Source organism: Lutjanus erythropterus, chromosome 6 (genome assembly GCF_056507025.1).
Source record: "Lutjanus erythropterus isolate fLutEry1 chromosome 6, fLutEry1.hap2, whole genome shotgun sequence".
In the NCBI taxonomy this organism is placed as follows: domain Eukaryota; kingdom Metazoa; phylum Chordata; class Actinopteri; order Lutjaniformes; family Lutjanidae; genus Lutjanus; species Lutjanus erythropterus.
The window spans coordinates 13,160,728-13,173,057 of NC_139322.1; the positions used below are offsets into that span (position 1 = coordinate 13,160,728).

The 12,330-nt window shown below is 43.7% G+C and overlaps 1 protein-coding gene across 1 annotated transcript in view; it reads right to left on the minus strand.

Annotated features, from left to right (window-relative positions):
• Positions 1-323: 323 nt before the first annotated feature.
• The window catches only part of LOC146324987 (nuclear receptor coactivator 3-like), a 94,535-nt gene continuing 82,528 nt past the window's right edge, over positions 324-12,330 (minus strand). Inside the window, exons 14-23 of the mRNA XM_084720686.1 lie at positions 11,980-12,138; positions 11,557-11,787; positions 10,752-10,857; positions 10,484-10,655; positions 6,796-7,122; positions 6,034-6,132; positions 3,725-3,977; positions 3,320-3,497; positions 2,989-3,193; positions 324-1,202 (exon numbers count right to left, since the gene is read on the minus strand). Coding sequence (XP_084576812.1) covers positions 1,191-1,202; positions 2,989-3,193; positions 3,320-3,497; positions 3,725-3,977; positions 6,034-6,132; positions 6,796-7,122; positions 10,484-10,655; positions 10,752-10,857; positions 11,557-11,787; positions 11,980-12,138 — 1,742 coding nt within the window. The 3' untranslated portion in view covers positions 324-1,190. The remainder of the gene's footprint in view (positions 1,203-2,988; positions 3,194-3,319; positions 3,498-3,724; positions 3,978-6,033; positions 6,133-6,795; positions 7,123-10,483; positions 10,656-10,751; positions 10,858-11,556; positions 11,788-11,979; positions 12,139-12,330) is intronic.

Genomic DNA, 12,330 nt, shown 5'->3' on the forward strand with positions numbered 1-12,330 from the left:
GTTAAGAAAAGTGCTATAAAAATACAGTTTATTATTATTAGAGCGTTTCAAAAAATTACTGCCAATTTCAATGTTAAATCTGCCACTATCACTGTAAACAGCATATGTGCAGCGCGAGAACGGAAAGCATGACGGACGTAGCAACAAACTTTGGAGGGCTGCGTCAAGCGAAGGCTCGACTGGAAACAATGCTTTATATGTCGTCATCATTGTTGTATAATTTACCTTTTAGTTCCTCGAAAAGCAGTTCCTGGGAGTAAAAGTTCCAGGTGGAAACACGGCTAAAGTTACCCATTTCCAATCAACAGCCCCCCATCACTCAGAGAGGAAAAGTTGAAGAACACACACACATAAAAAATAAACAGTAAATGTCTGCTGCTATTCATTAATTCTTGGGTAAAGGCCTCTATATTGCCACAATCCTTTTGATGTTGGCCTTTCCTTAAAGTGCAATCAGCCAACAAGTAATTCAGTCGTACTTTAGCCCGGCGGCGTCCTTGAGGACGAAACAATGTGCTACTGCTTAATGACATTCATCTGAGTGTCACAATCTGATGGCTCGTCATCTAGAACCGTGTTTACTTTACGTACGCAGAGATCCTTCAGGAGCAGCAGAGAGGCGGCAGATAAAAAAATCCCACAGAGTTCAGAAACAAGAGAGGAATCCCAAATCTGAACACAGCTTCATGGTACATTCGACAGAAGAGACGCGTTCGTCCATGTTCAAGTCTGTGATCTGCTCAAGTGTGTGTCCAACTTCACGGTTTGGTCCAGCGAGGGGTGTGTGTTCACTGAGGCACACACACACACACACACACACACACACACACACCGCTCATAAGGAGAGGAATATTAAAACTACGAGAGGAATCACAGAGGTGTCTGTCTCAGGATTTATAATGAGTGTAAATGTGTCACAGTGTTTCTGATTCTCATGAACGCTGTGTGTTTTCAGGTGACAGTCCGTCTGTTTTCCCTCCAGGTAGCCAGACTGCCATCATACTGGCCACAAGTCCAAAGGAAGTTCACTCCCCCGTCTGGTAGGAGTGCAGCACTACACACACACACGTGCACGCATTCACACACACACATACGCACACACCGCCTGGTCGTCCAAGCACTCCAGTGCTGCAGCCGTGTCCTGTCTCTGAATGGAGATCACAGTGAGACAAATGCTTCTGTCACGATGCTCAGCAGTATTTCTACAGTGAGGGGAGGAGAGGAGAAGAGAAAAAAAAAACAGTGAGAAAGTTCTTCATCTGTCCTTAAAACAGCGCCAAGAGTCAGGACAGAGGAGGTTCATAATTTATCAAGTCTATCTTAAAACAATACTTACATGCCTGTATTTTAATTGTTGCTCTGTTTTTATTGTGGATTTTTATAAATCATATTGTAGACGTTGCTTTCTAATATGTTGAGATTTTGTACGGCTGTTATCTTGGCCAGGCCTCTCTTGTTAGAGATTTTTCATGTCAATGGTGGCTTCCTAGTAAAATTAAGGTAAAATTATATAAATAAATAAAATAAATCTTTTCTTAAAGCAATTTCAGTTCAAGTGATGAGGAATAAATCCTCAGTCCTCGTCTTGCGCAGAAATTAATTTTAAAGTTCAGCTGAAGTTAATAAGAAACTTAATCAGTCTTAGTTACAGAAATGTCTTCAGTCCCTCTGTTCCCTCTTTGTGTTTCTACAGACAGAAACTAAATGTAGCCTCAAATTTTAACAAGATTTCCAGAAAATCAGCAAAAGAAAATCAAGATTAGTGAGTGTTTCCATCCACTACTGTTAAAAGCTCAGTATGTACTATTTTGCGAGGATATGATTCTTGGCTGCAACTATTATTTTTATTGTCAATTAATCTGTTGATTATTTTCTTAATTAATAAATTAGTTGTTTTGTCTATAAAATGTCAAAAAATGGGGAAAAATGTTGGTCAGTGCCCAAGATGACATCCTTAAATGTCTTGTTTTGTCCACAACTGAAATATATTCAAAGTACTGTCGCAGAGGAGTAAAAAAACAGACAACATTAATATTCAAGAAGCTGGAATATTTTAGGATAAGTTGTTTATAGCTACAGAGGATGTGGGTCCTGTTCCACAGAGGCTGCCATGTTACACCACCATGTTTCCACAGTAGCCCAGAATGGACAAACCAAACACTGGTAGGGCTTTTCACATTTTTTTGCGATTCTTGCAGCCACCATAGGTTCTCCTACATACTTGGAAGGAGAGGGTGAGACAAGGTGTTTGCAATCTGCATGCTTTATGCAAATATGAGGAGTTGGTTCATTGAAATAAACAGCTGGTGGTGCTAATTCAGTCAGGCGCCATTAAAACAACGCAGAGGATGAGAGTGCAACGAAATGCCAGTCAAACCTCAAATGGTGGAAAACGATGTAAAGAAAAACATGACGTGAATATATGTTTGACTTGATCACTGATCTGATGTTTCTGTCTGCTGCTATTTTTAGTCTCTTCAGTGGAGTAGAAGCATCAGGGGGTATTTAAGTCACTTGTTTCATGTATATGTCATGATCTATTCACTGAATTTGTTGCTATTACACTTTGCTGCATTTTATTACTATCAGTACTCCAACTTTTCCTCCTCAACCAAACATAAAAACTTTTTTGCAATATCTTATTATAGTTATATAGTTTTTTATGTATTTGTTTTTATTTTTGGCATTTCCAGTCAGGATATTTATGTGCAAATTGGCAATGCACATAAAAACAGGTGGATGAAATTGCACTCAGTGTTTCCGTGCTGCAGCAGGAGGGTTGTAACACTGCTGAAAAATTGAACTGGAAGTCTGTAACTTTGGATGACAGACGCTCGATTTTTCAAGTTCTCATTTCTTTGTGCCTAAAAATAACTACAGGAGGCTGTAACTCTTTCATATGGGCATTTTAGTAGTGTTTTAAGACAAACTTAAAATAATGTGAACCTGTCCTTTAAGTATTTGGACTCTGTTGCCCTCTGCACCTACCTGATCAGGCCCCATAGGCATGCGTCCCATCACCATTGGGTTCATACCCATCTGCCCTCCCATCTGGCCCATGTGACCTCCTCCTCCGCTGGCTGGCATGCCCCCGTTCATCATCATGCCGCCATACTGGCCTGGATTCCCTTGCTGCCCAAACTGCTGCTGCCCCGGTGGTCCCTGCTGCCCGAACTGCTGCTGTGGGTATGAGCTGGTGAAGGAGAGACACAGGAATAAAGAAAGTTTTTAATTGTCTGGGTTCAAGAAAAGAAAAACTCAGGCCAAACTTTCTCCCTGATGGCATCTGATAGCACAGTGTTGTAGTTTGATTTCATACCTGTTGCGTCCCATCCCTCCCTGTGACCAGCCTTTCATATCTGCGCCCTGGTACATGGGACCGCCCTGTGGGTGCTGTTGCATCATGGGGTTTTGAGGTCCCAGGCGGCCAGGCATCATTGCGTTAGGAGGACTGCCACCGGACGGGCCGAATGAGGGGTCTCCCTGCTGGCCCATCCCTGTGGAGATAAATATTTGATGTAACTAGAAGAAAACTGAGACAAAAGAGCCTTGTCTCTGTTGTGTCTCTGTTGTCACCTAGTCAGCTTCCTGACAAATTTTGCTTTTTGAAATAAATCTGCCAATTTCCATTACATGTCAAATGTGACAGCAGATCCCTGCAGTGCACAAACTCACCACCAGGGAGCAGCAGTATTCTGCCGGGCATCTGGCTCAATAGACTCACCATAGTTCCCACCGTAGCCGAACTGCTGGGGGCCCGGCTGGCCCATGTTTGGCCCTCCCATAGGGTTGTCCATGCCGCCAGGGGCCGTGACATTTGGAGGGGGACTGAAGCCTCCCGCAGCTGCTGCGGCGGCAGCTGCTGCCTGCTGCTGCTGTTGCTGCTGCATCAGCATCATCATGCGCTGCCTCCTCATCTGCATGGTCACCATCTCCCTGCTGCGCTGAGCCATCATCTGAGCATTCAGAAAACCCGGCTGCACAAAGCAAACAGAATCACAGAGCTTAATATATTCGGAGCTTTAATAAAATATGCTATACAATTTGCCATATGTGATGTTTACTAGACACATTGATTTTCTAGAGGAAAACAACACACAACATTTTCAGAGGCCACCCCTAGAAAAATAGAAAAAACAAAACAAAATACCTTGGCTCACAGACACGGATATTAATACAGGAGGAGATTAAGGCATTGCATAATGTAGGACAAACAAATTTAGCAGCTTTCCATACTAGAAAAACCCTTAGTTGGGACTTCATCAGTTATTCAATTCAGAGATATATGCTAAAGGATCACTTTCTAGATTAATGGCTAAGATTTAATTCATTTTCTCCTCTATAATATTCCAAAACCTTTTTCAGCAAGACCAAAGGCATGTAATGTAATGTTTGAAATGGGTGTGTGATTAGTTCTCTTGGCCAAAAATCTGTAATGTTATCTGACTGCAATATAACAACAGTCAACATCATTATGGGCCCCTCGATCAAATTAAAGTCAACAGAGGAGATGTTGGCTGTCAGAATAATCTGATATAGAGATGAGTATGCAGAAAAGAGGTCAAGAAAACTTGGAGCTGAATTGGATTCTTTTACACATACTTAGGGCGTCAACATAAACTACAGCGTCACTGGCTTGAATCTGGCCAGGGATCTCTGTTGCTTGTTTTTCCCCTCTGTCTCACCCTCCAGCTTCTGTCTCTGTCTCTTGACCGTATACCATTAATTGAAAGCAAAGAAAATGCCCCAAAAATAGCATGTAACAAAAAATAAAATAAAAATTTCAACACTAATGTGGCAGTCATCGAAACTTTCCGATTTCTAGGATCTATAATCTCTGGGGAGCTGATGCACGACTGCAGAATAGACTCCTAAAAAGGCCCAGCAGGTGACGCACCCGCCACAGCTGGTTCTATAAGGCAATCAGTCTGTTCTTTGTTTGTCCATCAACAGGGAGGAGAAGACTGAATCGAACAATCAGGTTTGCTGAAAGGATCAGTACCACATTCTGATAAGTTATCTTTTCTAAAAGGTTTATAAGTTGTAAGTATTAGTGATGTTGTACAAATACTTTGGTGAAAAATTAGAGCAACATTTATTCCTGCCAACATTTAGGTTTCAAAATACAGAGGATTTTTTCAGTGGGGTGGTGGAGGGAGTGGTAGATATTTGGATTTTTTTGACAACAGCTAGTCGGTAGTGTGTGTACATTGTGTTTCATAGACAATCTGGCAACTTCAGTGATGCCACACAAATATAAAAAACCTATGGATCCATGTATTAGGATTATTCATAATAAAGTTAGAGGGCCATGCAATTTACACGAGTTTCCTGGGAGAGGTAATATAACAGGCCTTCAAATACATGAGAAACCCAGGAAAAACAGGAGTGTTGAACATGTTGATAAACTAATAAGAACCTCTGAGGAAAATCCCTTTGACTAGTGTTTATCCTTTTTATTTGGTAATAATGTTGGTAATCCACTAATAACTTGTGGATTTCAACATCAAGTCTGGTGTTAAACATGTTAAAAGATGGTAATGCAGGGAGTTTGGTTGAGGTTCTTCCATTAGACGGATTTAGGGTGCAGCTGAGGTAGTCGTCCATTAAAAAGAGTCGGCAGTTGGATCCCTGGCTGCTCCAGTTTGCATGTCGAAGTGTCCCTGGGCAAAATACTGAACCCCAAATTGCTCCCAGAGGCTATGCCATTGGTGTGTGAATGAGCATTAGAAACTCCTCCTGATGAGCTGGTTAGCACCCTGCATAGCAGTCTCAGTGTATGAATGTGTGCGTGAATAGGTGAATGCACGTGGTATAAAGCCAGTCAGAAGACCAGAAAGTGCTATAGCAATGCAGTCCATTTACTATCTGATGAATTAAAGGGCTAAAAAGACAAACACCCTGATGGAAAATAAACTACAAGTATGTGTGGACAACCTTGATTCTGATTATGACATTAACATCTCTGACATTAAATCTCACATTACAGATTCAGTATTTCAGTGATTCATCTCTAGGAGTGTTTGTCTGTACCTGTCCGCCCATGCCAGGCTGCATGCCGGGCCTCATGCCAGGGTTTCCTCCTGGGTTCTCCATCTTCATGCCCATGCCCTGCCGCGTCTGATTCATGAACTGAGAAAGGAAAAAGAACATTCAATATAAAGACGGAGGAGCAAATGTTATTCTGATCCATCCCGCTTCCAAACAATTTATTTAATTTAAGGACACATTTTACATATCTAGCAACAGAGATGCTGCGCTATTTTGGCAGTCAAAACATATGGAAAAATGTTTATTCAGCATTGTTAAAGTCGCCAGTAAATAACTGGCACACAGCTGCTTTCTTTAGCATATATCTATGACAGACAAGTTTTGTGGAGGGCACAGTCGACCTTAGCCAAGCCTGGATAGATCATTTTGTTGCTGACTCACAGCAGTTCATTGCTGAGCTTCTGTGCTGGTGCCCCTCTCTGCTTCTCCATTCTGGTGGTGAGCCAACTGCCATCTACTGTAGGTGACACACTGACTATCAATAAGTACCGAATTCAACCCCACTTCAAATAATCTAAACTACCCGTTCAACCTGTTAATTTCCAGCAACACTGCATCACTGACATGTTTTTTTTTTGCACTTTCTCTCTCATGTGAGAAGGTCTCTCACTGATTTTAATTCGTATATTGGCATTTGCAAGTTCACCTAAATTTGTAATTTTTCCTGTGGGAACACAGTCCATACTAACAGGGTTAGATAAAATTAGTTTTGCATGTAAATTAGTGAGCCTCCTGTGTTCATACCTGCTGTCCCTGCAGCCTCTGCTGCAGCTGGAGTCTCATGGGCTTGTTAGCCGTCATCATCCTCGGTCTCATCATGTTAGCACGCGGGTGTCCCATGCCGCCCATCCCACCCATACCGGGGAAGCTACCACCTTGACCCATCTGAGAGAGCATGGGCCCAAACCCTCCCTGCTGGGCTTGTCCCTGCATGGGGTTCCCTCCGTAGCCGGACTGCATGGGCATGGCAGGGGGTCCGGGGTAGCCCTGTCCATACAGAGGCTTCTGGTCCAGCACCATGGATGGGTCCTGCCCTGGAAAAGGCTCCATCTGCTGCTCAGCTCCCTGCGTCTGGAGAGGATAGGACAAGAGGACAAAAAGAGAAGTTTGTCAAACTTCTCCATCTAATTGATTCATTTCCAATTGGTTGGCTCAGTAATTGTCTTTTTCTAAGCAGCACAGACAGATCCCTCCGGGCTCATCTATCTCCCTTCAGTAAGGGAACAGTCTGAACATGGTGAGTCATGACTGAAATATCTAATGCAAAGATGAACCTAAGGGCCCTATCTTACGCCCGGCGCAAAGCCAATGCGCCGCCAGCGCAAGTGATTTTGCTATCTTACGCCAGCGCAAGTGCCATTTTTGCCATGTGGGTAAGATAGCAAACGCACTTGCGCTGGGTCTGTGCCGCTGTGGGCGGGAGGTCTAAGCATGAAGGCAAAACCAAGGCGTGGCCGGGCACGTTTGCTATCTTGTGCTCAGCGCATTGGAGTAAAACGCGTTTGTGCCTTAGGGTCGTGTCTTGTGCTGATCGAAAGCAAGCGGGAGGCGCAATGGATTTAATTTATTCAAGGCGTGTCCAAATCCACCTTTGCCGTCTTGTGCCAGGGGCAGGAGTGATATTTTGCTCTGCCCCGCCCTTTGCGCCACCAGCGCAAAGCAGGATACACCTATCAGATGTGCCCAAGTGCCTTCATTAATTCACAGGCGAGTTTAGGCCGAACATGCAATAAACCAATCAGAAAGTCAGCTCTCATCACCTTTTAAGAGGCAGGTGAGCCAGCAGCACAAGCGGAGGCAGCATGACGGAGGATTTACCAGGAAGAAACAAAGAGAAAAGATTTTCAAAGCAAGAAGACAGATCTGGTTCGAGAAGAGAATGTGCAAGAACACGCAATATATCACGCTGAAATAGTTTACAGTAACGCCTGCAAAAAACAATACAATAAATATGAACTGCAAATGTCATGCAGATATGTAACTGGTTATGTTTTACACTTAAGCACCTTGAAATTGTGTTGTATTTTATAATTAATTTTTAGCATCATCATCATTATTAACTCTGCTGGCTGAGGAGAGGGAGAGAGAGATGGTGCAGTAGAGAGGGGAGGCGAACAGATCCAGCCGCGAAGCTTCCCGGTTCCGCTGAGCCAGGTGAAGGAGCAGTTAAGCGGAGGTCTGTGGTCCTCCTTCTGCTCTCATCCTCCCTCCTCTGTCCCGCTGCGAAACAAGTTGTTCTGTTCTGAAGTTTGGAGTGCGCAAAATTACGCACAGATCTATCCAACCAGCTCTGTTAGAAGCACACATAACTTTTTTCTCTGTTTGGCTGGAGTCCTGTGGTCAAATATAGTGTCTTGTATATTTTGTATATTATAGATCATAATTGTTCAATCATTGTTTTTCTGGATCATAACAAACATGCAGACACAAACACTACAGCTGTTCCAGTTGTCATGCTGACTCATCCAATAAAGACGATCAGACAGGTGTGATCGCGGCCGTGCTCCCTTCGCAGGTCTATTTAGATTTATTAGGCTTTAAAATTATAATTATTTTCCTCTTTAGTGAGTTTATCTTTAATGACACATGCGCACACGGCTGTTTAACATTGATGAAAAGTGTTCTGTGATTGTGGAGACGTGTGTGCGCCTCAGCCAAGCGCGAGACACGCGAACGCTTTTAATTTCAATATTTTCATTTTATTGCTGATAAAAAAAATATGTTCGAATAACACTTAACTAATCCACACTCACGTGTGAGGAAGAGAATGACCATAAATGACTGTGTTTTGTGATTGTAAAGACGTGTGTGTGTTTCGGCCAAGCCTGCCGGGTGCTATCTTGTGCTGAAAGACCACAGACTTTGCGCTTCGACCAGGTTTTGGCTGGTCTAAAGCGCAAGCGCGTTTTACTCCAATGCGCTGAGCACAAGATAGCAAACGCGCCCGGCCACGCCTTGGTTTTGCCTTCATGTTTAGACCTCCCACCCACAGAGGCACAGACCCAGCGCAAACGCGTTTGCTATCTTACCCACATGGCAAAAATGGTACTTGCGCTGGCGTAAGATAGCAAAATCACTTGCGCTGGCGGCGCAATGGCTCCACAATCACCAAACACCTTAATTTACATGAGTCTTTATTCTCCACAGGAGTGTCGATTAGTGAAGTGTCCTTTGAACATATCTACCGGCAATAAAGTGTAAATATTGACGTTAATAGTGCAGGTATGTGTGTGTCTTGCCCTTGGCTGAGGTGCGCACACTCATCTCTACAATCACCAAACACCTTTCATTTATGTTTAAAAGTCGTGCACGCGCGTGTGTCTTTGAAGTTAATCTCACTAATAAGTACAACAGTACTATTATTATAATTATAAAGCCCAATAAATCTCAGCAGACCTGCAAACGGGATCACAGCTGATTGTCTTTATCAGATGAGTCAGCATGACAGGTGGAGCAGCTGTGTTTATGTCTGCGTGTTTGTTATGATCCAGAAAAACAATGTTTAAACAATTATGATCTATAACATATAAAATATACAGACACTATATTTGACCGCACAAGTCCGGCCCAACCTGAGAGAAAAAGTTATGTGTGCTTCTATCAGAGCTGGTTGGATACATCTGTGCGTAATTTTGCGCACTTCAAACTTAAGAAACCGGGAAGCTTCGTGGCTAGACTGGATCTGTTCGCCTCCCCCTCTCTACTGCACCATCTCTCTCCCCGATCCTCAGCCAGCAGAGTTAATGATGATCATGATGAAAATAATTAATGATAAAATACAACATACTTTCAACGTGCTTCAGGTTAAAATATAAGCAGTTACATATCTGCATGACATTTGCGGTTCATTTATTGTATTGTTTTTTGCAGGCGTTAATGTAAAATAAATTATTTACACGTGAAGCTGTTTTAGAGACGTCCTGCTGTCTCCATATATCGCGTTTTCACTCCTCGAACCAGGAAATCTGTCTCCTCACTTTAAAAATCTTTTCTCTTTGTTTCTTCCTGGTAAATCCGCCGTCATGCTGCCTCCGCTTGCGCTGCTGGCGCACCTCCCTCTCAAAGGTGATGAGAGCTGACTTTCTGATTGGTTTATTGCATGTTCGGCCTAAACTCGCCTGTGAATTAATGAGGGCACTTGGGCACACTGATAGGTGTATTCCGCTTTGCGCTGTAGGCGCAAAGGGCGGGGCAGGGCAAAATATCACTCCCGCCCCTGGCAAAGCTGGATTTGGACACGCCTTGAATAAATTAAATCCATTGCGCCTTGCGCTTTCCACTTGCGCTTTCGATCAGCGTAAGATAGGGCCCTAAGGCTCACTTATGAGTCATGATATGCAGACTGATCGTTTCTCCTTTTACTTCTCTTCTAGAATGATCTGGAGGAGCACAGGGATGCTGTTACTAGATCTTCTTGTTTCTGATGACCTACCTGGCTGACGAGGTCTGGGATGCCCAGGGCTCGGTCGATCTCCTCCAGAGCGATGCCGTCCGTGTTGTTCAGCAGAGAGTCCAGCTGGTCCAGGAGCGCTCGCTCATCGCTCTGACCCTCACTGGTGGTCGGAGGCACCAGGAGATCGTCTAAGGTGTTGCCAAACTGGCGTCTAAAAGACACAGACACACAATGAGGTTCATTATCCTCCTGAGCTCATTATACCTGATTAGGAATTAATAGAGATGATAAGGAAAGTTGCACTGACCTGTTACCATCCATGCCCATGATAGAGTCTGGCCAGGAGGGGGACTGGTTGGGCTGGCCCTGCTGGCTGAAGGGGCTCATACCCATACCCATGTCAGCAGAGCCTCCTAAACCCCAACGACAACACATTTAGACACATGAACTGCTTTTCTTGTTCTGTTGTTCTATTGCCTGATGCTGCCTATTAACTACCTGCTTGATGCTTGTGTGTTAGACCACGAGACATTTCTGTTGTGATTGTATATATGTGGAGGGTGTGTTGAACTGTGTGCTGCTGTCTTGTGATATTTCTTGTTTTTAGCCCCTACCTCTCTTCCTCAAGAGGCTTTGCCTTTTGCCAGGCTGCCATTGTAAATAAGAGTTCATTCGCACTGACTTGACTAGTTAAATAAAGGTTCAATAGAAATAAGGGCAGTCATAAGTTACCGGTTATACAGGTAGGATGTAACGGACAGGGACGTTGTGTTGACATTCAAATTCTAAATCAACATTCAACTGTTGCACAGTTCTTTTTTCCTTTTGCACACCTGTTCATTTATGTACAGTTGCAGATAAATACAATAATATTATGATATTAATTTGTCTTTATTTGTAAAATAGATCCCAGTGATGGCTACATAGGATTGTTTCCAAGTCATGTGATCCAAACATTTCTAACTCTATTCTTAACTTGTGAAGATTGATGTGATAGTTCCCAAAATTCATGCTTTCACAGCATTTCATCTGCTTTTTGGTACATATCTTCACATAGCTGTATTTGAGATAAGTTTTCCGACACCTGGCGACAGTATGACAGGCAGACTTACCCATTTCCATGAGCTGCTGCTGCAGCATAGACCTGGCGCCCGGTACGCTGTTGGAGCGGCTCACCATTGGTCCAGACATCATTCCCTTGCTGTTGTTGTACTCCATGCCTGGGCGCATCATGGAGGGGTGCCCTGCTGAGCCCACCGGGCTGGCACTGGAGCGGGCCATGCCCCAGTCCCCTGATCCCCCCATGGGAGACCTCTGGGGAACCATGCCCCTGTTCATTGGTCCTGGTAATACATAAACATGAGATGTGCATGTGTCAGTATCATAAAAGTGTCAGGAGAACCATCTTAAACCTGTGCCTTTAAAGGTTAAAGGGTATCTGACAACAGGATACAATACATAAAATAATAAAATACAGTCAAGAACCTAAATTGGGTAACTAATGTAAAATGTGCTGAAAAAACTTGAATACACACCCATGTTTCCTGGGTAGCCGTCTGGGCTGCCCATCAAGTTCTCCTGCTTGATGAGCATGGGGCGTCTACCTGCTCCTCCAGGCCCACCTGGAGGCTTCCCCTCCATGGACATCGCCCTCTGGAAGGGCCCCCGAGGCCCCGGACCTATTCCTGGACTCCCTGTACACAAATGATATAAACGCAGTCGTTATACACACCCTGTCTTCCTCAATAATGAGGAATGTACTTTCTGTGTTGCATTAGATTAGGTAACACAGGAGAAAATACTATCTTAGTACCTTCTGGCACTTGGAAAATATTGACATCTTATGAGAAATAATGCAGAAAGTATTCAGAGAGTGAGAAAATATG